The sequence below is a fragment of the Sinohyriopsis cumingii genome, chromosome 5 (assembly GCF_028554795.1).
Source record: "Sinohyriopsis cumingii isolate HCF-2022 chromosome 5, ASM2855479v2, whole genome shotgun sequence".
In the NCBI taxonomy this organism is placed as follows: Eukaryota; Metazoa; Mollusca; class Bivalvia; order Unionida; family Unionidae; genus Sinohyriopsis; species Sinohyriopsis cumingii.
In genome coordinates, this window is record NC_142965.1 from 98,684,372 (window position 1) to 98,712,137 (window position 27,766).

Here is a 27,766-nt window from a genome sequence, read left to right on the forward strand (position 1 = left end):
GGCATGAATTTGTGCCAAGACTTCAGCTCTGGTACGAGGCGATAGATCACGTTTCTGCCTCTTACTTTCTTCTTCTTTCTTCTCGAATGAATAGGATCGTTTCATCTTGAGTGCAAAACGTCAAATGACTCAAGTTTAAGCACCATAGACTAATTTATAGTCATGGCAGACCAGCGTATATAAAAGGGTGTGTGTCTTGTCCTTTCACTATTCATTTCACTCTCAAGCCGAGGAGAACGATGGAAGAGACTAACCAAATCGAACGTTTCGTCAGAGCTTTGCGAGGGGTCATTAGAAAATTCTCTTCAGACCAGCCCACGGACTACTCTCCTTCCTTTCGAGATAAAAGTCAAGATACTTGCTATATCTGTCAGAAGAAAGGGCATTGGTCTTCAGAGTGTCCAGACCGTCAAAAAAAAAAAAACAAACAGGGGCTAAAAAAGAAAAAAGTCAAGATACCTGTTATTACTGTAAAGAAAAAGGACATTGGTCTCCAGATTGCCCAAAAAAGAAACAAGAGGAGTCAGAAGAAAAAAGGAATTCTTCCGAAGAAGAGAGGGATTTTTCAGAGGAAGAAAGCAGACAGGTGAAGAAAAAGAAACAGGAGAAGAAAAGAGGAAGGGAAGAAAGTGAGGAGGAAGAAGAGGAAAAGAGTGTGACGATGAAGAAATTCAAAAAACAGAGAGACTAAATAAGGAGAAAGAAGAAATCAGTGAACTTTTTATTAAAGTGTTCTGTTATGAATTGTGAATTGGATTGTAACAACGGATAAAAGAATAAATTAATGATATAAGGTAAGTGTCTTTGAGTTATGATTTTAAAATAAGAAGCTACACTCACGCACTCATACAAAAACACGTAATACAGGGGGTAAAATGGGTTGGTTTTTTTTGAGTTATTGGCAAATTAAAAGGCTATCTCTTTTCGAGAAAATGTGGGTGGCCCTGAAAAGGGCCTTTTTTTCTTTATGGTGCAGGGGTGAGTTTAAGCAATCAACTTTAACTGCCTTAAGCCTTTGCCACGGCCAAGGCCTACTTCTGGACTGCGTAATGATGATGATGATGATTGGGTTGAAATCACTAAGGGTGGTACGGTAGGCTTAGTCACAGGGTTAACGTGTTTAGCTCGGGAAGGTCGTATTCTCTTCGGTCGTAATAAAGAAGTCTGATACATTTGTTTTAGACTTCTTAACTCCGCTAAAATGTCCAACAGTACCGTGACCGTTTGATTTTCACCCTCTTGTTTCTTTGCTGTTGCTACTTCTTCTTGCTGTTGTTGCTGTTGTTTTTTTCTTACCTCTTCTTCTTGCTGCTGTTGCTGTAGGAGAAAAGCTTGTTCCGCTTCCTTTTGTCGTTGTATAAATTTCTCCAATTCTTCTTTCTGTCTCTGTCTAAAATTCTCCACTTACGGTAATGAAGAAAGTAACGAAGGTTCCGGAACAAATTCTTGCGAGGAGAGAAAATCCACAAAATCCCAATTCACCTCTTCTGAAAGTAAGTCCGGGTTCCCTTGGGCAGTCTCCCCTGCTGGTGCACCCCAATGAATCGTTTTCTGAGTTTCCGTCATGTTGAATCACTGTCGCATAGATTGACTGTACACAAGCGCTAGCGAATCTATATAGACCAAGTGACGTCACAGACTGTTCTCTTCGGATTGGATGCGGGCTGACTGAATTTTGTAACGCGTGTTCGGATTGGTGAATGAACTCAATCCGTTTCAATCCTTCCTCTACCTATAAATAAGCGCAATTCACTGCATTGATTCACCTGTTCTCGGCGCTTCAAGATGTGGACCACAGTTGAGTCATGCACCCTTGTGTCTTCCATGATGTTTAGGACGGACATGCTCATGTATGTCCGATCCAAGTGGACCGTTGTCCACAGGACAAACACCAGCCTGTGGATACGTAGGATCTACGTTGAAAGACAAGGATGCCTCAAAAGAGTGCTAATTTACGGGCCAACAGTGAGACGCAGCCTAAGGACAAGAAGAAGACCAATGCGGTGCCCTTTATGTTAATGAATAAATTAACATAAACCCAAAGGCCCTTTTCAGGGCCACGCATATTTCTCGAAAAGAGAATGACTTTTCAATTGCCTACCCTTTTTTTAAAAAAATTTAAAAAAAAAAAAAATCCCATGTTCAATTCCCCTTGTCCCTAAACAAGCCCAAACTCTATTCCCATGTTAAATTCCCCTTGTACGTAAAGTGGCCCACGATTTATTCCCATGTTAATTCCCCTTGTACGTAGATTTGACACGATTTTTCGCCATGTTAAATTTCCATTGTGCGTAGATTTGCCCAGGGGGGTCTGTAATGCTAATTCCCATTGTACGTAGGGTGCCCCTATTCACTACTTCCATTATTTCACAGAAATGCACCTCTCTGCACCTTGGATTGTAGCATCAACTTCCGTTGGGTGGCTAGATTTGTCTTTTTGGGTGTCGTCAGCGTACAATTGGTGAGACACTGGATGATGATCTATGACACTCGAGAGCGGCTGAGTGTATAGAATGAAGAGAACAGGTCCAAGAACAGACCCCTGTGGAACACCACAACATAGATTAACTGGGCTGGAGTGTATTCCATTTGCAGACACAATTTGTGTACTGTTGACCAAGTAGGACTTGAACCACAGCAAGGCTGTACCATGAATGCAAAATACATTCTGGAGACGGTGAAGTAATATATCATGGTCTATTGTCTCAAATGCTGCAGACAAATCGAGGAGGGTGAGGACTGTAATCTTTCCGCTATCCAACGCAGAGAGAATGTCATTAACTACTTTTAGAAGAGTAGTTTTAGTACTGTGGCAAGGGCGATATGCAGATTGTACATTGCTAAAAAGACTGTTTGAAGTTAGATGAGATAGAAGCTGGGATAGAACAACCTTTTCTAAGAATTTTTTATATGAATGGAGATTAGAAACTGGGCAGTAGTTCTTTGAATCGTTATGGTCGAGTGTTGGTTTCTTCAGCAGAGGCTTTACAATGGCAGTTTTGAAAAATGATCGGAATTTCCAGGATGAGAGAGAGGTATTAATAATATCAGTTAGTGAGGGCAGTACTGGATTTAAGCACTTAAGTAGCACTGATTTTGTAATTGGACTAAGTTCACATGACTTTGGTGCACTCTTCATCATGATTGTAGGTATTAAATCCATATAGACAGGGTTAAATTGCTGATAATGGTTGCCGCTGAAATTCTGTATTCCAACTGTATGGTGACGACGAGTCAATTGAAATTGTGTTGTCAAGCTTATCTCTAATGGTTTGTACTTTGTCAAGGTAGAAATTTGCAAACAGGTGTGGAAGTTCGACTAGAAAAAATGTAGTTTTCCGGAAGTGGTGTACATTTGTTCCTTGACATTAGCTTGTTAGTAATCTCGAAGAGCTCTTTGCAGCTGGAACTTTCCATGATCTTAGTACTGTAGTGGGCTGATTTCACTGCATGGACTATGTTTGTGACGTTCTTCTTAGCGGCTTCATAGATTTGCTTATAAATAGTGAGTCTGGTGAAAAGCCAAAGCCTCTCAGCTTTACGGCGGTCTCTTTTAGCATCGCGAAGCTGGTCCCCAATACTGCTATACCATGGAGAACACTTTTGAATTGATACTCTGCACTTGGTGGCTGGGGTATGTTTGTCGAGCAATGAACGAAGGCAGTTATAGAGTTGCGCTGCTGTAGCAGGTAAGCAGGTTGTTAGGTTTGCTTGGATGTCATGCATTAGTTAGGTTCTATTTATCATGCGAAGGTTTCTCTTAGCAGCAAATAAAGGTGGAGGGTTAGGGACTGATACGTCAAGATGGCATATAATGCACAGGTGTTCTGTTGCAAGTTGGTGGGATACCAGGGAGGAACGTAGAATATTATCATCAGGTCTAAAAAGAATCTAGTCTAAAATGTGACCATGTTTATGGCATGGGTGGGTTGGTTAACTGACTGTTTGAGAATGAAAACATTAATGAAATCTAGGAGCTTTTATGTGTTTGGATTTCCGGGACAGTCAAAGTGAAAGTTGAAATCTCCAAGAAGAATCAGGCTGCCACCTATCGAATTTGCATTCTGCAGGAGATTCGGAAACTGCTCTAAAAAGAGAGATTCGGTCAGTTTTTTTTTTGTTTTTTTTTTCTACTAGGAGGAGGGCGGTATATGCAGAAGAAATGGTCTGACCTTTGTTCCAGTGTGAGTGTGGTTTGGACTAGTTCAAACGATGTGTGGTAGAAACTGAAAGTTGTGGTGTGGTTAAGACGTTTGATCATGAAGTTCTTTGTGATGACATCAATTCCACCTCTGCGAGAGTGGCGGGGGAACGACTTGATGGACTAACCGGTGGGTGTTAGATCCGCGCAGTTGGGCTCATCGCCTGATGCTTTTAGCCATGTTTCTGTCATGAGAAAGACGTCGATATTCTGATTGTTGATAAAATTAATTATTTCTGTGCGCTTTTCCGGTGGTCCTACCGACAATCCGGATCAATGCCGTATTAGTGTACTTTGGGCACCTTTCAAATTTCTGCGTATGTGGAGTGCTCAGTTTGTAGTTTACAAGCATAGATTATTGTCGAGAGTTTTATAGATTACGTTGAAGACAAAGATGTTAGGTAGTTTTTGATCCAGTTGTAGCATGATATATATGGTGCAGTTACGAATTAATGTAATTAATTACATGTAGTGATATTCATATCGTTTCGTCAATAATAATTTAGATCATATAACGGTCCCTTAAGTCACGTGACTTAGGTAATTCAAACACGCCGCCATATTGTTGCAAAAATAGGCACGATTTTGAGGTCAACATTGCAGTATCAGTGACTATATGGAAATTATTGTAGTTTGTGGATGGTATTGCCTGTGTATCGAATTTTCAGCAACATCTGAAGCATTCCTATTATCTTCATATTTTCTTTTGGCATAGGTTTTGCAGCATTGTCTCGGATTAATACGTGGGTGTGAACGATCGAGTTACAGAATAATCGAGATGCCGGTTCGAAAACAAGGTATCAGTTGCTACTTTATTCGCAAAAATATTTACTTTGAGGGATCCTTATGTTGAAAATACTATAATTCATACTTGTTGGCTTGTGAAAATTACAAAAATTAGAGTGGTATACTAACAAAAACACACAATCTAGTTTCAGTTCAGTTTGTAAACAAACCTGTCGTAGGAGTACATGTATACTTCCTGTCCTGATTTGTGTGGTTAAGGGTCCTTGCACATGTATATAGACCCTCGCTCTCACAGCATTGTTGGATCATTAATGAAAAGATAAGCCTTTTCCTTTCTTTAAATGATGATTTTTTTTTTGTTGCAATATGCATGCGGAGGGACGATTTTCCCCAATGCACATCAAATATACCCAAATGTGACCCAAACTGAATAGACATCTTTATATCATTATATGGCTGTACGCAAAGGGTTGTTTCGTTCATCAGAATATACGGAATAGTTCTCGCTTTGGAATAACGATCTATATTTATCACCCAATTTAATTTACCAGTAATACGACACAAATTCTTTCCATTTTTATTTTTTGGGGTGACAAGTAATCTTGTAAAAACTCCAAGCAGTTTTCTCATTAGGTTTCATAAAACTTTGCAGCCAATGCATGCTGTCCAACCTTATTTTCTATAGTTAATGAAAATAAAAATAATTTATTACCATTTACATATATTCTTTGCAGATATAAAGCATAGAACCAGATTTAGGGAGTATTTGGATAAGTCACACCATCAAGTTGCATTTAGTCCCACCTCTGACTTTCCCTCTCATGGTTAAATACTTTTGACATTTATGTTGAGATATTTGAGTGAGCTTGTATTGATTCCTACCTACCTGAAATAAAATGAGTATAATTTATTCTGTAATACATAATTTAACATTTGTAACTTTATTTAACCAGCATACAAGCTGATTGTCCAGTATTTATGAACATATTCTCTTTATTGTGCGGGGCCCCCAGTGGCCGAGTGGTCTAAAGCGCTCTCCGTTATGGATCAATGCCGTCTCACCTCTGTCTGCATGGGTTCGAGTCTAGGATTTGGCTAATGTGGGTATGTGAGAAAGCTAGCCAGTAGCTTCTCGTGGGTCGGTGGTTCTTCCCGAGGTTTTCCCGGGTTCTTCCTTCACCATTAATACTGGCCACCATGCATAGCCTATCGTGTGCTGAAAAATGGCGTTAAACCCCACAACAACAACAACAACAACAACTTTATTGTGCATTGATTACAGGTGCTTGTTTACAATTATAATTTAAGGTTTTTTGGCACTGGTGATTACGATTACACTTTATTTGGAAACCATAATTACGATTATGACTGCTAACCTCTACCTGGTGAAAGAGTAAATTGAACATGAATTTTTGAATAACAAATGGTCACCTAAACTTGTAAGATAGTCTCTTTTTTTTTTAAGAAAGTCAGCTTGTATATTGGCCACCTAAAATTACACATTTCTGTTTTTAATGGTCAACATTCATGGTCTTTTGTTTATGGAAACTTTTATTATTCTTACTAATAGTTAAGAATATAATTAGCGTTTTTTTGTTGTTGTAATCATATATAATCATGATTACATGATGCGATTACACTGCCAATGAAGGACAATTATGATTATAGAAGTTCTGGAATCAATGATTACGATTATATTTACAGCTCATACTGTAATCATTTACAGTTGATTATGATTACGATCGTAATCTGCCCAATGCTTGGTTGTGCAGCATTGTTTTGTCACATGATCTCCAAATTGTATGGCCAAATATTGAAATACAATCAAATTATCATGTCATCCTTTGGTCAGTGCCATTAAGGAAATGTAGGCTGCATGATTTTGTCCCTTACTTTCACAGTGTGAGAAATGTCCAATTGCATGGTCCAGTTTATAAAGACTTATTTATGGCTTCATTCTTGACTTACGAAATATCTTAATTGTTCGGTTTCAGATAATTTTCTTTTATATTTTACTGAGGTAGGACTTGATGAAAGGTTGCTTAACTATGCTACGCCCATTAGTAAGCAGCTACCTTATGTCATTACCAACAGTTTTCAGCAGAGTTAAATTTTTAATTAGGAATATGCTTTGAGGTCGCAATTCAACATCTAACACAGGTGGGAAGGTGAGAGGAAAATTTGAATTAATTAGCATGTAATGTTGGCCAGGTTTATGTTGGAATTTATTTAAAATTGTCGTTTAGCTAGCATAATGCTCTGGCAGACCTAGATCATTTTGTTATGAGTTCAACAAGAAAAATGCATGTAGACCCTGGTATGCCAGTGCATAGTGCAATGGCTTATCAGGGTCTATGTTGTTTGGAGTTTGACATGATTTATAAGTAAGTATGAATGATACCAGTAGATGAGAAATTTAATTTGTATACACTCATTTGAAGCTTTTATCATCTTTTATTCATTGTCTGTTCTGGTGTGAATGATTGCAAAATTTATGCTAAATTTTAAATACATCACCCCAAAAATCAACTGAAGGCACAAATATCTTGTATACTTTTTGTAAATACCACCTTGTTTACTTATTTATATCAACCTCTTGTTGCAAAGTTTCCCCTTTTTTGATAAAAATAAAAGAAAAAACACTTTAGAAAAATGTTTTAGAATAGACCCTGTTTAGGAAATGATGGAACAGTTAAAGTCAAAGCTTCATTTGAAAGTTTTGTTTATCACCACCAATGTGTTTAATAGTAAAATCAGCATTGTGTTTAAGTCACATATCTAGGAATTATTTTCACTGGAAAAAAAGACATAAGCTAGCACAAAACAGCTTTTTATTGCACGGTTTTATACACATATATTTTTTTATGAACTTCTGAGTATGGAATTTATGTTATGTTTAGTCTTATATATGTTGTACTTGCCACACCAGCCAGGACTGATTCATTGGTACACTTGTATGATATTTAGGACTGCTGTTCCACATGCACCTGGTAGTGGAATGTGCTTGTTGCTTCAACTGTTTGGAAAATTACAAGACTTTCATCATGCCATATGTTTTCTTTCATATTTTTTTTTTTAATTTGGTGACAAACTCATGAGGTATATTTGCACAGGTTTTAATGGAAGTAGATGGTAGTAGATTACAACATGACAGATCTTCGCTTACATGTGAGGTTGAGTTTTTAACATGCTTGCATTTTTTGTTGGCTGAAATAGATAAGTAACAATTGGTAAATATAAATTGTTCGATTTCAGTCATTAAAACCTCTATGTAAATCACTGAAAATAAGGCTGAGGAGAAAGGTCTGTGCCAACCACTTGTTTAGCTCAAACTTTTAAGTCAAATCCTTTACAAAGTTTGAAAGAAGGTAGTTTAAAATTTGTCAAGGATATACACACAGACAGACAAACAACATGTGATGATTGTGGTCAGTTACAATATTCACACTCATTGCTTAGGATGCGGATCAACAGTTTTTACAAATGTCTTATGACAGAACACTCCTTCATTCTAAGGGATGTTTCATTGTACAGTTCTGGATGTAACAAAATACTTTTGTATTATATCAGTCTTTACATACCAGGAAGAATCTATTTAATGGAATGGGGGTGAACACAACCTGGATAATAATATCGCAACTATAAGCAGGAAAAAAATATTGATATATCCCCAATTATATATATTAAAATTCATGATTATGGTTTAGTAGTCAAAATACTGAACCTGAATTAGTAAACTAAACATTATCTTCAGTACCCACCCTCTACCCCATGGACACCCATAGTAGTATGAATTATTTAGTTACATGTAATTGGTGTACTGACTAAATAGTGCCCTAACATGTGGTTTTGCATTTATATTAATCTCTGACTTCTTGATCTTTTGTGTGGGTCATTTCAGGAGTTTAGGGAATATTTCCTATCATCTGTTATTTGCTGTATTCCCATCTCTATGTCATGACAAAGGGACAAACAAGTTAAAGAAAAAAGAAAGAAAAGCAATATGCTTGTATATTCAAGGTCAGCTATAGTGTACTAGTACATGTACTGTATTTAGCATAGCCAGCTTGAATGGAGGGTACCAGTAATACATGTAAAGGTATAGTAAATGTATACAGGCCTAGGATATAGTAATTATATTGTAGATATCCAGGTATGTTGGTCATGTGACTAGCCTATAAACACAGATCTGTCAGTTGTGACCAGCAGTGTCAAATTCCTAGTGTCAGATTTCATCCAGATGTGACTGCTTTGTAAACATCAACATTTACATATAACCAGTAAGGCCTACAGAAGACTTTTTTTTTCTGCTTTCCTGCTACTAAAAAAGGTGTAGGTCAGTTCTGTAATACTGAATCCTCTAAACTGCCACTACACTGTCCATCTCCAAGTTGATGCACAAATCCTTGGTATTCTTAGGTTACCTGCCATAAAAGGTTTAGTGGTTTTAACTTGTTGATCCCTGGAGATTCTTTTTGGTTTTTCCTGTGATGCGGATAGGAAACACATTTTTGGGGCTTACTTCTAAATGTATCGAGACACATCTGTGTCCAAGAGATTTTGAAGTAGTTGAATGCTTAGGTGTACGAAAGATGTTTTTATTTTGTGGATGCATATGTGTAAGGTTTAGATAGAACTAAGTCATAATTATGTTCGTCTGCTTTTTGTGCAGTTCATACTGTTCTCTTTTGTTTTAGCTCCTTAGTGCATCCAAGCATATTTGTGCCAGAGAAGTTCAATAAGCCAGATGCTATGGTATATAATAGGCATTTTTGATTGCCTATTTCAAGTGCAGAATGGTGAAAGTTGGACTTCTTGTGGCTCCTTTTTACTCCTGATCTTGAACTTATCCTATGGTTTGGAAAGTTTAATCTGTCCATGTATAGTTTGGACTGGTTTATTTTTGATCCAAGTCCAAACATTTAAATTCTTTACACAAACTATGAATCCAAAACCTTCAATTTTTGGCCTTGAAAAGTCAGGTCTCAGTCAGGTTGTTGTTTGTTTGGACTATTTTTTAAATGTGAGTAGAAGATCTTTATTATTTTTTATCCGTATAGAACTACATCTTTATGCATTTCTATAATACTTGTTTTGGAGTAATGTAATGTTACAGAGATTGGATGTAGGGTACAAACAAAATGTAAACGTTGCTCATGGGGTTAATAAATTATGGTATGTTGAAGTGTTTGCTGTCTCTAGTATTTCCTTTTTTCCACTCTGAAGGCCATGGTTTTCATCTGATTTGATTCAACATCTCTCACAAGTTAAAATATAAGCAAGATGCTTGCTTGGTAATGATGCGTCCTTGCATGAGACGGGCTGTGCTTGTTAATACATGTACTATGGCCAAGTTTCTGATTTGACTTTGATTAATCTTGGTATATATCAGGGTTCATATGGTGTTTGACAGTTTGGGTAAAATGAGGTTACATTTTTAAAGCCTTGGAAGTTTGGGAAAATCGAACAGATTACCCTGAGGTCTTTAAAAGTCTTTGAAATTTGAAATAAACGCAAACATTTTAATTTCTTTCCATAATCACAAATAAAATTGTCCAAGGTTGCTAGATTCGGATTTAGTTGAGTTTTTGTGGCTTCTTTCTTTTGATAACCTGTCAGTTTCATTGCCACCGCAATAACATACGAGCATTTGTTTGGCCATCCAAAGTTGGCCTTGGTGGCAACTTCAATAACACATGCACTCTTCATCAAAGCAAGCATTTGTTGTTTTCTCATATAACATAACTTGTATACAAAATGATAGAGAAAATAGGTATGGAAAATCTATGTTTGTGGTCTTTGAAAGTTTGGGAAAAGTCTAAGATTTTATGATAAATTTTCTGTATCAGAGGAGGTTTATTACCAAAAAGTGATGGGAGTGCAAAAGACATACTGATGAGATGTCGAGGACAATACACAAAGGTACCCAATCAGTGTAAATGGCGTAAACAAAGGATATTTAGACAATATTAGATATTTTAAAGTGATTAGCTATACACATATTGGTTAAAATTACTGTAATGAAATGCGTTGCACACAAGCTGTATATTACAGTAATTGTTAACTTTTTTCAAGAAATTTAAAATACAAGACATCTTGTGGTAATGATCACATGTATGCTGGAGATACAAACAATCTATTAGAAAATGCTTTACAGTTACGGTTTAATTGCAGTTGATGAACTCAGGTTGGTGCTGACCCTTGAATATGTGGGAGTGGGTTAGATACGTATGACCAGTTTTAGTTCTTGGAATGACTACCATGTCCTTATGGATGATTTTGCAGCAAGGCGGTCATGTGCCTAAGGTTGGTTTAATCACATGGAGCTTGTTTTTGACAACGTCATTTTTTATGCCTGCCACTTACTAAATAAGGATTTTTTGACCCAAGTTTAAAATCAGTACATGTATATTGTATTTTAAAATGGGTTTTGTTGTTGAGATGGAGCTAATTTAGTGGTCTGCTCTTTGATTACATTTAATGCTGGTTTGGCTAGGTAACCAATGGTATACTATATTGTGAAAGGTACGCTGCTTGGTATGTTTGATGAAAATATTGGTCAGTAGTGGGTTTTTTACCTTCCGATTATGTTATAACTGAAGTACTAATAGTAAATCAGAGAAAATGATAAGAGTTGAAAATATGATTGGTTTCAGTATATTTCAGGGTGAAGTCTAATGACCTAATTTGTGCTGAAAACATAGCTGCCAAGCATCCCATTTTTTACTTTATTTTGTTCCTGAATATGGCTGTATGTTTTTTTGTGTTAAAAATCTGTTTTTTAATTTAAAAAAATGTAATAAAAAGTTTCCTTGCAATTTTTTATTTGTAATGGCACCTGGTTCCATTTCTGAGAGTAAATGTTTGGCATGGATACTGGGATTTCAAGTTCATAAATATGATTGGTTAATTCGAAATTGAGGCTAACATTCCATGTCTTTAATCACCTTATTGGATTGTGCAAACAGTTTCTGCTATCACTATCATTTTCGTAGTATTCAACTTCTAATATGTTGAAAAGGTAAGCAGAAATTTCAGAATTTTCTCCAGCAGGGATAGGAAAACAACTGGTACGACAACAGTGCTGTCCTGTTTAAATTGTGAAACTGTTTAGTAAAGGAGAAAACCTTTCTTCTTGCAAATTGAGTAATTGTGATTTCACTCATGAGCAGGAAGGTGCCAGTGACAAAACTGGATGAAAAAGCTCATCAGCTTGTTCTTTTCATCATCAACAACTCAGCTTGAATTTGCAACGATTATAAATGCTGTAGAGAACCTTGATGTATTTTGATCACAGTTTGATTTACTCAGTTTCTTTTACAAATGAACCTTCCTCAGGTACTAGTGTTGCTGGCAATTTATTTTGCAGACTTTTTCTAGAAGGAAAACAGTTCAGTAAAACATTGCACAGAAATCAGATCATCAGTGAAAGATGTCACATTGGAAACGATACTGATTGAAAAAACAATGTGTGGAAAAAGCTCCGATAAACAGCCCGTGTTTGAGTGTGTTGCATTCTTGTACCTTCTGATTGGGCACCCAAATTGAACAGGGTGCGCATTCAGAAGGTGCAAGAGTGCAACACACGCATCTTTGACACTAAATAATTAGGTAAGTTGCTTTACTTTTGGTTGTAGATGTTGCAAATAGTTAAATATGCATTACAGTTTTAAAAATCAGTACTTGTTCTGAAAATCAGTATTTTTGTCATTAAGTAGTCAGTATTTTTGTACTCTGGAGTTGGTAGCTGTGTGAAAATATTGATGCACTATCTGACGAGTGAAGTTTTGTGGTGAAATTTCTACAAATAAAAGCTGCAGCAGCCTTTTTGACAATTTTTTACTGTCAGTGTAATTTTTGTATGGTTATTAGATTTGGAGAGAACTTCCATAAAAGAGTTGTGAAATATAGAAGGATTTGTCTCTGATGTTTTTCCTACATGGAGAGTAAAAAATACTTTCTGTTGTTTTAGAAGCCAGGCAGGTGTTATAGAATCAAATGACGAACTTTTGAAAATACATTTTTGGTTCGTTGTGGATTTTATGGTGCATCAGCACTGTAAGGCTATATAGTGCCACAAATAAGGTTATATGATGATGGTTATGTATGAAAAATCTTTACTACCAATGGGAGATAAGGTACAAAAACACATTGATGAGATGGTGAAGATAATTTATGAATGTTCCATATCAACAGGTTATATAAATGGAGTTTATAATGGGTAATTAGATAATAAAAGATAAATTATGGTGATTGACAGGATAAATGTTGGTTCAAAATATTCAAAGGGAACCCGCAGGATCTTGCAGGAGTCTTAGAACGAATAAGATTCAGACATATTAAGGGTGTGACCTTGAATCAGCTTGGCAGAAAGTGTTTCTATTATAGGTATTTTTGATCTGATTTTGAATAAATAAACTAGAATTAAATGATCATGGTTGGGTATTTATCGATGTGTAAATTTTATCTAATCACTCACAAAGTAAATGACTGAAAAATTGTTAAAGCTGCATTAAAAAAATCTAATCACACGCAAAGTAAATAGAGTCTGATCATTAATAATGACCTTATTTAAAGAGGGTAACACAATTAGCTAAGAACTAATCTACCTTGAGGCCCTCGTACAAAAGTATTTATTTATTTTAGCTACATTTCTGAAGCCAATGGATATATTGGGTCTGGAAGAAGGAAATGGGCATTTCTAATCTCATTTGGAATACTATTCCAGAGCAAAGTTCCAGGATATTGGAAACTTTTTTTGAATAATTCCTTATTTGGTTTGGGAATTTTATACTGTTAGACATAGGTCACAGTTGGGGAGTATTTACAGGTAACCTATACTGGAATTGTGATTGTAAATATTCAGGAGCACTATTATTGGATATCCTGTACATTAATTTGGCTTATATTAAATAGATTCAGTCTTTAATAGGTAATATTTCTAACTTACCAGCTAAATTTTCCTTGCTTTCTTTCTGGATTGATATTAGGCCAGATACTATTTTTTGAAGATGTGCCAGCTTTGCAATGTTTTTGTCATTTGAATTGGGATAATACTTTATTACAGTAGTCTAAATAGGGTTGTATGTAACTGTTATAAAATAGTTTTTTTGTGCCTTTCAGTGAGAAAATGTCGTATCCTACTGAGATACTATAAACTTGAATTGACTGTTTTACAGATATGTTAAATCCATGATAGGTTGTTATCTACCACAGGAATGTCCAAAGTCCGGCCCGCGAGCCAATCATGGCTCACGGTAAGTTTTCTTTTGGCCTGCAGCTTCGTTCATATATTGTATTATTTATGGCCCGCTAGCACACAAACCCTTCTTCGCTCATTGTATTATTTATGGCCTGCTAGCACACAAACCCTTCTTCGCTCATTTCTGCCATGGCGACTGATGCACACTTATGCACTTGGACTTATGGCACTTATTTTATTAAACTCTTAAATAAGATTTGGTTATAACTGTTGATGTTATGTACCTGTATATGTGCCACAAACTATTATTTTCTGAAAGATCTTTTAAAAGACAAAAGCAAAATTCACTTGTTTTAAACTTTAATGATAACAGAAAACTTTGCATTAGTTATAACTCCTGTTTAAAATTACCATGCAGCAAAGATATTTATCTAACTCATGGAAATTTAAGGTATTACATACAGTTCAATGTTATCTGACTCTCCAGATAGGATTGAAAGGCATAATTGTGTTTTCAGAGTTGTTCATGTCTGTTGTTCATTTAGTTACATTGCCATTTGAAAAATAAAGATAATTGTGACGATGAAAATTGTTTTATTTATTTATTGCTTATTATTAGTTATAACTCCTGTTTAAAATTACCATGCAGCAAAGATATTTATCTAACTCATGGAAATTTAAGGTATTACATACAGTTCAATGTTATCTGACTCTCCAGATAGGATTGAAAGGCATAATTGTGTTTTCAGAGTTGTTCATGTCTGTTGTTCATTTAGTTACATTGCCATTTGAAAAATAAAGATAATTGTGACGATGAAAATTGTTTTATTTATTTATTGCTTATTTGTTTTTTATTTATTTATTGTTCTCTAACAGTGTATATTTGCATGTAACTTTTGTGGTTAAAAAATATCAGAAGGAACTATTGGCCTCCAGGCATCTTCACTTTATCAAATCTGGCCCTCTTTGCAAAAAGTTTGGACACCCCTGATCTACCAGAACACCAAGTAGTCTATCATGACAGACCATTTGCAAATTTTTATCCTTCCATGTCAGACATAGTTCATCACTACCAAGATTTGTCCTTTTTTGCCATTGTTGAGATAAGTGATATTTGTTTTACCAGTATTTACCACCATGACATTGTATGTGCACCAGTTGTCCGGTTTGTTTAGGGCATTGTGTACAGAAATTTCGAGTTCATGCTTTCTGTTTTGGTTGTCTGGCAATATTGTGTCATCAGCATAGAGATCTGTTGATGATATTGAGTCCCTTAGTAAAAGTGGTAGGTCATTAATAGGGTTGTTGTTATAGGGTTTAACGCCATTGTTTGATTTTATAAAATAAGTTTGTGTGGTCAGTATTTTTTTTATGTGCATGTTGGTGGGTTGATTTTATACAGTACATACATGCCAACCATTATGCTTTTGGTGTAATCATTATGCTTCTTTTCTGCATAATTAAGTCTTACACTTGCCTGGATATGGATTATGCTTTTAAGGTTCATTAAAGTAAAATGACAATAAAGCAATACAGACTTGCATTTGTCATTTTTATTATCATTTTCGTTAATCCCACTCATCGTATAAATTTCATAATATTCTAAAATGGAATACTGCATAAGAATGGTGTAAGAGTAATGTAATGACGCCCTCTTAGTAAGAGAGGTGGTTAATTGGATTTGGCTGGTGTTATCTAGAGGATGACCTCCCTTGATATTATAGCCCGGTGGGAGTGGGCAATAGAATTTCAACAGAGAACTGAGCAAGAATGTTGGGAAGAAATAATACAATATGAGCCCCTTAGACAAGAAAAATAACACATTTAATCAGAACAAATTAATAGTGGTAGTTTCAATTCAATCTAAATTATGCCAACAGAATTGAATAGCAGTGTCTAATTTTGATTTATTTCATCATAATAATGAGTGGTGAAAAGAGAGCAATGTCCACGACTGATTGCATCACCTTCCATGATCATAAATCAACGACTTCCTGTGTCCTCGAGTCTTCCTATTCTCTATGCTTCACCCCTTCCTGGACTTTCTAGTCTTTTATTCTGAACTCGTCACTCCTTTTTCAGACTTCTGTCTCTGGACTGTCCCGTCTTTCCCCAGAAAGCTGTTCCTTAAAGGACAAAATTACCCCAGAATCTCTGTATGTACCATTTTCTACATGTACATAAAATTCCCTCACTTACATTACTCAGAAGCATACTAGCTATCCATACTGCATAAATTCTGAGCTAATCCGATACAACATCATCCTCGCTTCGCAGCAACATGCCATAATTACCACATTTGCGGTATGTTGAATGTTACTGTATCTCTTTACTTACGTTACCACATGCTTGATTACTGTTGCATAAAATTCAAAAAAAATTCTCGCTCACAGTAATCCCTAACTTACAAGATTATTTAACATTACAAAATCAGATATATGCAATTATTGCTTACTCACTATAATCAGTATCGTCCTTACAAACAGAGGAAATTATTTCATATAACCCTATGAAATCCTACACATATGAAAACTTGGACAGCATGCAATCATCAGTATAATCAATGAACTAGTTACTGTAAAATTAAAGAGATAAATATTGTATAACAACTCTAGCATTAATAGATTTCAATGAAATTGAATAAACGATACATAATATGAATCCTAGTCATATCAAACACATTTGCATTAAACAAAAAAAAAAAAAAATAGAAAATTACATGGGAAAAACTGCATACCTTAATGCTGTTCTCTTTTAGAAATTGTGCATCCTGGCACTAAACCTTGTCTTTTTTTTTTACAAGACTGCCACCTGGTCCCCTTTTCTTGTTTAAAGAGGAAAGCTTTTTTTTAGGTGTCCTCGGAGCCACTTCCTCTCTCAGGAAAATTAAGACTAAAGAATTTCGACTAAGGTCATCACTTCAAATTCACATTATTTTCAAAGTGTACACATTAATTTACTCTGGCCAATTGTAAGCAGCGGTTCCTAAAGTTTTCCCAAGATAATAATTATTTCCGTCAGATTTCAGACAGCATAGAATCTGTGAAGTACAGGGCATATCAATTTCCCTTTGAAAAATGATAATTTGACATGGGGGGTTCCTATTAGTCGGTTATGGTTGGTAGATCAAATGTTTACTTTCTCAGGACAGTGTAGCATTGCCCTGGTCAATCTCACTGAGTCATAATTTCTAGCCTTTCAAGTTTTAACACTGACATGGGGGAGAAAAGAAGAAAGGTTGAAGTGACCCTTCGCAGAGACTTTTCTGGCTTAAAGGTGATAAAACTTTAATGCTCAATGCATTCAACTTTAAGGTTCAATACAATTCAAAATTCGACACTTTACAAGTAAATTTGTCCATCGTAGATCCACTTGTACTTATTTTCTATTTAAAGCAACTGTATGACACATTTGCAAGAAAACAGACCGTTTGTTTAATTTGAAACTTTGCCTTTCAGATTTGTTATATTGATAATATATTTCAATAGCACAGCAGTTAATACATTTAAAGAAAATTGCCCAAGGTGTTATGTAAAACAAGTTTTTTTACGTTGTGACTTGTGGATGTTATCTGACACAAAATTGATAGAGCACATGGATCTTAAATAAAGTTCAAAGTGTGTCAGATCAGAAAAAGGACATATCATCAATGCTTTACATATTTGAAAAAATAGAATATGAGAGTGATACCGCACTCAAATTGAGCACATCGTCAGGCTTATTGCAGAATTTGTGGACTTAATGATCATTTAGGAAACATTAAACATGCATATTAATTAAAGTGATTGCCTAAGGCCAAAATAAAAATTATGCATGTCTCCTGTTCCACTTGTTTTAAATTTGGGTAGATAGTTTTTTTTAAAAAAACATTATGTATATTTGAAATTATTAGTGTTTATACTTGGCAGAAACTTTCCCAATAGGTGCACAAATCAATTTCATGAATATTTTTACCAGGGATCGGGGGTGGTGGTGCTAGGTCTGCAATGAGAAAATGACTGTTGGACTACCAGACAAAAACATTTTTTGTACATAATATGTTTGACCCCGCGATAACAAGGTAGTTGGGAGTCATAGAACCCTACTGTTATAGACCAAACCATGTTATAAGCAACCAGGTCATTTAGCTGAAGAAAATGATGCATGTGCCCCACAAAATTTGCAAGGGGTGCAGTAAATGCGGGCAGTAAAATATGGGCTTGATTGGCATAGTTACCATCTTAAATCGATGCATACTAAATGGGAAATACACCTGTGGTGAAAACAGAAGGCATATATTTTACTTTATTTGGAGAACCACGGATTGGTACATATACGTGTATACTGTTTATATATACATGTCTTATGTATAGCATGAAAAGGGTATCAACACCATGTGCTCACCTGCGAATCTCATCCCATACATTTAATCCACAATACAAGTAATTCCATCAAAAAAATGCACATTCACAGATTTAAAATACTCAGTAATTTTGTCACAGGTCATATAGGTCCGAATTCTGTGTGTAAACAGCACAGTCACATAATGAATGATAAAGCACATTTACTTTTCAGTATGTCCCAAGTCAGTAAAAGTTAGTTCGCATTTAAAGCTGTCATTGGTAGCGTTCGTAAGCACAAACTTTTTCCATGTGAAAAGGAAACTTTCACGGCATAGTAAACATGTTCCAGTCACGTTTGGAAATGAAATCATCCATCAGATTCTGTTGCTTTTATTTAAATTTGGTACAGACTTCTTTGAAGGAAAGTTCTTTGTTTTTATTGAAGATCGTAGTTGGCTTTCTTTGATGAAAGGTACATGCGTTATTGAAGTCACAGCTAAATGACAGCTTTGGAGAACCAAACAAATGCAATTTTCTTATTGTGGCAGTAACATCAAATAATTGTATTGCATGAATGAGACTGATCTATTTTCAGTTTGCTTTGTACATTTTCATAACAGTCAATGCTTCAAGGGTATTGTTTTCTTTGAAATTGCAGGAACTTTTTTATCTGGGTACATTTTTAAAAAAGGTATTGGCCACCGTTTGGTTGATTGTAGTTACAGTTCCTCCTGCCTATTGAATAGATGAACAAATAAGATGATTTTTTTTACATTTGTGGTAGCAAAGTGATGCTGCCTTCCACTCATGCATCATAAAGTTAACTAAGGGTCAACGGACGATATAAACGCATGTATTCTGGTCTGAGGACAAGGATTAGTACAGAAAATGGGGGTGTTCTGAAGGATTTAATTCTGAGTGGAAAGAAGAGGAGTTGTCCATACCATCCACACAAAAATATCAGCCTGTAAATATATTAATTACTAGCGAGCAGCCGAAAATCAGACGAATGATAGATTACGACATATTGCCTTGTCCGGTTGATTTCCACTACCAGAAATGTCAACAACAAAACACATCTCTCACAACATACAGTACTCCTGCTGAATGTCAACATAAGTGGATTATGATATAACAATGCACTGTTATATGGTTGGTCAATATGAACAAAGAAATCTGTTTATGTAACAATAGATAAATTTCAGTGCATTTTATATAAAGTTTGTGGCTTCCTTTCATGGGGCCTCTGAATTTCTCCACTCCAAACCAATGGTTGTATATGTAAGTTAAAACAGTCAACAATGTCGCCAATAAAAAAAATCGCCTGATGGTATATTTTGCCACCAATAAGGAAAATAAAATCACACTTTGCGAGATTGGCGAAGCCCTAATCAATTCTAGAATAAACTTTTTACACTTTATTTTTTGTACTTTAAAGAAGAAAAACTATTTTTTCATGTATGAGAAAAACACATAATTTCAGGAGCCACACAATGATCGTCTTGTTAGTCATGCACGATTTCTTCCCCAAAATGATAATAAACTTTTTAAGGTTTTTTGGTACTTTTAGGAAAGAAGTTTTTCGTGTGCGAGAAAAATATTTGTATACAAAAAATCTGGAGCCACGCCACGACTGTTATATCCAAATTCGTGTTATAACTGAGCATGCTATAGCGGGGTCACACTGTATGAATAATTTGTCTGTATATTTTGTTTTTATATTCTGGTCCTCGTCAATTTTACAAAGAATTTTTCATGCTGCAGATCCAGGTTATTAGCAAAATAAATATATATTTTTCATGCAGTGTACTGTAATTATGGCATGTTATATATAGATTACACTTTTTATGCTCAGATCATGATTTTTATCATTTATATTGTCTAAAATTATGCTATTACCTTTCTTAAGGTTGGCATGCATGAGAGTTGTTAAGTATTCAGAAAATCCAAATTTTTTAAGATGTTTTTTGATATGGTCATACAATTTTTGGGGTTGGTTGGGAAGCTATTTTTCTTTCAGATCTAAAAAATTTCATTTATCCTATGCTCTTATTTAGTTTTTCATTTTGAGCTTTTGTCACAAAACACCATATCAACAATTGGGAAATCTCAGATTGAATGAAACTATGCTGGTGTGTGTGTGTGTTTGTGCATGTTGATCATTGGCTTGCATTCTTTTGCATTAGTAGAGACCTACATTACTTCTTAGTTTTTGTCAGCATTAGTCCATAATATGGGGATCAGTACTAGAACTGGGAGTGTTAGTTACAGGGATGGAAAAGAATTGCAACTTTTCATTAGTATATTTTCCATCATAATGGATGCTATTGAGGGACAGTTTTCAGCTCTGCTGGGAATAGACCAGGATGGCTTGTTTGTCATCCGTCTGTTTGCACCAGTTTTTTTGTTATTGCTACTCTGAAACTTCTCAGAGGATTAATGAAAATGTGTACACACTTGTTTGGAAGGTCAGATTGATAAGAAATGAAAATCCTGTTGCTTGGAAATCAATTTGGCAACCCCATATGCCATCATGAAAATCTTGCTATCACTATTTCTACAGAACAGATGATCATATTGGCACTGGTGTTTAAGATTTCTTATTGCCCATTACAAAAGAAGCATGGGAAGAAGCAAAATTTGTTAGAACATGTACAGAACAAAAAGAGGAATTCTTCATCCTAAACAATGCTACATTTACTTTCAAATTATTTGTCCAAAATAAAATATAGAGGGGAATGATTGCATCAGCATGAGGAATTCAAATCCCATTATGGAAGTCATGCAGCAGAGGCTGATTGTATTCACATGTGCTCGGATCATGAATTAATGAATTTCTATAATGAATATTCACTTTTTTGTTAGCACTAATTACATTGAATCAGTCATTTTTTACTCAGACTTATGGATAGTTTACTCTAGTTTTCTTGTCAACTTAAATAACCAGAATTTGAATAGTGGAAATGGTTATTTTAGTGGACAAGGAAATTGTAGAAAAACATTCTTTAATTTAAACAAGTGATTTATTGATAATAATTAGGAAAAGTGGAAATTGATAAATTCATGATGCCATTACCTGTGATACTGTGAATAGCTGATGTGCTAGAAAATTCTTTGATTTTTTTGGGGGATATTATTCCATATGATGGCTCCAGAGTATTGAAATTATTTTTAAATCATTCATTAGTTTTGGCTGTCATTGATCTAAGGTGTGTGATGCTGCTGGTTTCTCTGCATTTAAAATTATTTCTCAATAGTGACTTCTTAATGACCCCCCCCCCCCCCCCCCACTTTTTCCATTTTCTCTGGTAGGGTCTCTGAACCCCACTCTTTACATTTCTTGAATAAACAGTTGGAGAGATAACTTCAAAAGTGGCATTTCATATAATGGCAAAGAAATATACATTCAAAACTACATCTTAACACATTAACCCCTGGAGGTTTTTGTTGTTTTCGTCTGAAATTTGAGTAGAAAACACATTTTGAAAGCTATTTCTGAATATATCCTAAAACACCAACTTCCAGGTGATCTTCCAATAACATACTGCCTAGTTGTGTTATAAACATTGTTTTTCATTGACTATTTGGCTTGCACTTGAGCAGAAGGGTAAAAGTTGGATTTTTAAAGTTTTTTGTGCTTAACGTACCCATTATTTTTGTATCAAGACCACTCTTTATTCCAAATGACCGTCTTATCCTGCTTTTTGCAAAGGTTCATCTGTCTGTTTGCAGTTCATACTGATTTACCCTATATCTGAGACCAGAAAGACTAAAATCCACACACAAAACCGGATTCCGACCATGGGTACATTTTGGGTGGAAAAAAAATGGGTCCAAAAAATGAGGTTTTTCCCTCTGTATTTTGTAGTGCAATTAGCACTTTCAGGTTATTTGGTATCATTGTAGAGCTACATCTGTCTACCTTTCTATAATACCACCCACTTTAGTGTATCATACATGACCTTGATGCTACAGAGCTCGGCAGTAGGCTACTACCTCCTGACACGTAAACTCATCTCTAGGGGTTAATGTGCTAAGACCGTTGAGGTAATAGTGATCTTTAGAAGCAGATTTGTGTTCTAGACCAAGAAGTAGCAGCTTCACCCAAGGTAAGAGTAATGCATGGAGATTGTCAAAATAGGACTGTATAATTTGGAATATAGCCGACTTTCGAGCTCAGATCGAAGGCATACTGGTATGAACTGCAAAAAGACAGATGAACCTTTGCAAAAAGTAGGATAAGTTGGGCATTAGGAATAAAGAGTGGTCTTGATATGAAAATAATGGGTATGTTAAGCACACAAAAAAACCCTCCATTTTTTTACCCTTCTGCTCATACACAGGCCAAATAGCCATTTAAAAATGATGTTTCTAACACAACTATGCATTAGGTTATTGGAAAATCACCTGGAAGTTGATGTATTAGGATGTATTCGGAAATAGTTTTCAAAATGTGTTTCCTACTTGAATTTCAGGCCAAAACGACTAAAACCTCCATGGGGTTAATGTGTTAGTGGGTGTAATTTGATGATGTCACCAGATTTGAACATTCCTTGCATATTTAATCACTTGTGCTTGACATTGCACATAAATTACAAATTTAGCCATTCCTTGATGATTTGTAAAAAAAATTCACAAATTCTTGTTAAACCCAACATAATGACAAATAAAACAAACCTGAGCTGCTGTTGTGGTTTTAAGTTATCAGTTTGCACATGAAATTAACATGGTGGTGACAAAGAAAACATACCTGGCTTCTGTTAAGGTTATTACTTTGCACATGAGAATACATCTTTATAAAGTATTAATGAATCTACATGTATCTATGATGACTTTTGTGACCATTTGTGAAAAAAAAAAGCTAATATAAAAATAATATGGTGTAAGTTAAAGTAAAAATGTGAATTTATCATACTCACTCTCTCTCTCTCTCTCACACACACCCGCACACGTACATTTATGTAGTGCCCCTGCCCACAGAACGTTTAGTAAATCCATGAATGTGTCTTTTCTTCACAACATATAGAAATTAAATATGAGAATGAACTTAATGAAGGAAAGCATGATGTACAGAGGCTATACTCTGCAAGCTGTCATGGCAGCTCTATGAGGATGTGTGGAGACTGTTTTTTCTTCTTCATCCCCTCCACTCTCCACTCAAACTGTTTTGCATGGAGATTAAAAAAGATCCCATGAACTGTACTGTATTAGTCTGGTTCCTGATCCTAACCTAGTTTTTAGTTTGAAAATCTGTACTTAGGAGATGGACAGGTGTATGATCCATGTTCATATATAAATTAGTCAAACTTCAAACAGAATAGACCCTGCTCTGCCATTACATAATGCACAATGCAGGTCAGGATCTATTTGTATGTTGTTTTGTTCAAATTGATTACTCCTAACAAAGTGTATCAACCCAAATTTGCCAGCACATAATATAATGTGACTGCAGATATGGGTCTGGGCAGTTTCCATTTCGTGCTGACTTGTAAGGAAGTATATACACTGTATAGCACTACATGTGCTTGCCATTCACCTAAACAAAACTACATGTATTTTGAATGATACAATGTGTCTTTATGCAATATGTACAGAGGAGACTCATCTGCCATAATTAAAACTAGATATTAGAACTTCAGAAATGTCTAGTTTCACAGTTTTTGCAGGGAGACACAAAAAAAAATTAGACTTGGCTAAATTTAAACTCACTGAATTGTTGTACACTGTGTCAGTTCAGTAGTACAGTAGTATGTGGTTATGCAAACTCTGGGACAAGTAATAGTGTACATGTTCTGTCAGCTGTACATAAAGACAAACGTAGCCTTAGTATTATTGATAATTAATCTGTAAAAGGACTTGTTCAGGTATTTGTTTTTCATATTGAAAGATAATTTGAAATTGATGCGATTTTGTTATTGGTCCACTTGGCCATAAGGCACGTAAATTTGTGGTATGGCCGTGTGTATATTGTTTTTGCTAAGAAATGCAGTTTTCATCTTCCCCAGAACCACTTGGCCAGTTTGACTGGAAGTACCTATGTAAACCTTGCAACTCAGTGAATACCAGGGTCACTGAAATTTATGTTGTAAAAATGTTAATATAATTTTCCTTTGGGCCTGTGAAAATCTTAATTTCAAGCCCAGAAATGATGCTGATTGATTTACCATCAAATATATCCACCTTTAAAAAAGAAATGTATAAAGGCCTTTAAGTTACTTCCTCACAAAAACCACTTGTAAGTGTCCTGTTACTTACTAGGGTACAGTCATGAGTGAAAATTCAAACAGACAGTTGCATTTGTAAGCCATGGGAATGACTGCCAGTCTCCTGCCAGTGTTCAGATATTGTGATTGTTTCAAGCATTGCTTGTTCACAGTAAATTGCTTTTTAGTAGCATCAATTAGTTATCCTTTTGCAAGTGTGTAGCTAATCTATTTTTCTGCAGAAAACTGACCATCCATTTGATGTGATTACATCCTCCTACAGAGTGGAGAAAAGTCAATATGACCTTTTGCACACCACTCACTATGTCGCAGAATGTAGATATTACCTGTCATTCTTTTTCACAGACACCAACTGTGTAGACGTTTGCCAAAACTCCATATGAACCATTGAGTTGAGCTTCCTGTCAAGGCCTCAGTCAAAACTCTGTTCCTACTTGCTGTCACTTCTGCAAGACAAAAAAAAATAAGATTCATATCTTCACTATTGATACTGTCTTCAGTTTAATGGTAATTATGCTTCACCTTCCTTTCCCTTTTCCAGCTGGGATTTCTTGCTAAAAATCAGTTACCTTCAGTAGCTCCTCTGCCTATAAAGATCTCCAGTCTTGGTCAGATCTGTGCTGGGGATGCTCCATGCTTCTATATTAATGCCTCCAAGCAAAGAGAAATGGTAGGAAACAGCTCTTCCTTCTTAAGGGCCACATAGATATTTCGGCTGCCACTATGTCCTGATGGATTGTCACCCCATTAAAAAGAGCATATCAGTCCCTCACCAATCAAGATTCAGAGCTCTCACTAGGATTTTAAAACTAGGAGTCCAGGACTCTTACTTTGGTAAATTAGGAGTCCCACAAGTGAAAATTGCAGTCCCCTATCAGAAAATGTGGAACTTTGCAGATTAGAAGAATCAGTGGTTGCCATTGAGTTTAATTTTCTATTCTGTATACCATTGACATAGCTCTTGTTTGTGCATCAGAGTGAGACTGAATTTTGTCAGTCCAAGGAAAGGTCTTATTCAAAGCACTAAGCCAGGCGTCAAACACTGTCTTATACTTGGCTACTGTCCCATCTGAACTATCACTTTTTGCAACTTAGCATTCATCTGAATCTCATTACAATCTTCATCAATTTGCCTTTTAACTCCAAAATCTTGTACAAATTTGCAATGGGCATTTTGTCTCAGTCTCAACATCTCTTTATTTTGAGGTTGCATGAACTACTTATTCAGCTTGCACAATAAAGAAAGCTAAAGTTGTTCATTTCATGTGCTCTTATAATGACCACATATACATCTTTTGGTCTTTCTGCCTCTGAATTCTGTCATTAAAAATATCAGCACAGCAAAAATGATCCATTGTTCAACACATTTTCCCACTCAGCATTTGTTTGAAGCAGGACTGGCAAGTCTTTGAATTTGCTGCCCAGATATTGTGTGCTTATGGAGGGTTTACCTTGTAAGTGATTTTCTGTCTCCAGGAACACAATTTGCATTCAAATATGTGTGATTAATCCTTTACAAGACCTCTCTTATGAAACTTAAAGCTCATGAGGTTTGAGCCATTGCTGTCACATTAGCTTACTTTAATCATTCCTTCATGGAATATGTCTTGAATTCAGCTTTGTGTTGTTCCCATACTACCATTTCCTCCTTTTACCTCTGCTCATTAGCACAACACAGTGCAGGCATTTTTCTCTGGGGCCCATTGTTACAGCACATGTTGCTCAGGGAGATAACAACCTTGTATAGATGGATCTCACCCTCTACAGTGAGTACATTCCATTTTCTGTTTTTGATCGGTTTGATGAGAGCATCAGTCTGTCCACCTAACTGACAAATTCACCTATTCAGTAGTGACAGGATAAGTAATTGTAGTTATTAATATGTATGGGCTTTGTTTAAAACTAATTTTAATTATGCAGTACTTGCCTGTTGCTATTGCTGAATGCCTGTCTCCCACATTGTTCTAATGTCTTAAGTAATCATCATCCGTGAAAAAGTTGACAGGTAATACATGTATGTACATTCTGCGCATGACTATGCAACATATAGTGATGTGCAGAAGGTCATACCGATGAGTTTTTTTGCATGAAAATAGATTAGATGTGAAATAGCGAGAGGTAAAATTTGCAAAATTAAAGTTTGTTTACCGTCCCCCTCCAGCTACATTTAACTGTAATGAACCCCTTCTTTTTATTAAATCATTTTTTTAAAGAGGACAGAATTTTAATTTCTTATGAGTATCTTTTATTGGCAGGTATTATGGTGGTAATTTGTTATTTTCATATCAATTTCAGATGCACATCGAGCCCTAGAATTACTGGAAGATTATCACAGTCGTCTGACTAAGCCACAGGACAAACCACTGAAAAATGCCATAGAAAGAGTCATCCGCATCTTCAAAAGTCGACTCTTCCAGGCCCTGTTAGGTATTGTACACATAAAATAAATTTAAATTCAGTTTCTTTAGCCATCAAATTTCCTAAAAACAGGATATTATTTTGAGAAAAAAATAAAATTTATTGACCATATTTACTTTTTCTGATCTATACACGAGGTTCTAGCATTACTTTTGCTATGCTAACAAGGTGAGGTCATAAAGTTAAATCATGGGTCTCAAACTCAAACCACCCTGAGGGCTGCATTTCGATGACCCAAGGGTTGCATTGCCTTTGTTATCTCTCGTGACACCTTATGATGCCAATCATTTTGCAGCCCTCAGGATACGGCTATGTGGGCCACATGTGTGCTTGAGACCCCTTGGTTAAATGAACTCAATTTTAGAGGCACATACACAAGTCTGCCTGTTTCAGGGTTGTACATAAATTTAAATGTTAGACAGCCTAGCCCACAGGTGGAGAAAAACCCTATTAAATGTAGACTAGGGCTTTACAAATCCACTTTGCTTGATATCTAGGATGAACTCATGTTCATTTCTGGCAAGCTCATGTTTGTAAAATATTTGCCCTTGGACAAATCCCCCTCCCCCCCAAAAAAGGGAGAAGGAGATGGGCACTCATATGTATTGATTAGCCACCTGCAAATATGGCACCCACAAGTAGATTCTATCAT

The 27,766-nt window shown here is 35.7% G+C and overlaps 1 protein-coding gene across 3 annotated transcripts in view; it reads left to right on the plus strand.

Annotated features, from left to right (window-relative positions):
* Nucleotides 1-3,670: 3,670 nt before the first annotated feature.
* LOC149799849 (disks large homolog 1-like) overlaps nt 3,671-27,766 on the plus strand; it is a 286,339-nt gene continuing 262,243 nt past the window's right edge. The window contains exons 1-3 of one of the 3 annotated variants that reach the window (XM_089959274.1): nt 3,671-3,689; nt 4,917-4,998; nt 26,992-27,123. In XM_089959274.1, coding sequence (XP_089815400.1) covers nt 4,980-4,998; nt 26,992-27,123 — 151 coding nt within the window. In that variant the 5' untranslated portion in view covers nt 3,671-3,689; nt 4,917-4,979. Of the gene's footprint in view, nt 3,690-4,174; nt 4,332-4,753; nt 4,999-26,991; nt 27,124-27,766 lie in introns of those variants that run through there. The other 2 variants (XM_089959275.1, XM_089959276.1) reach the window with 2 other exon arrangements.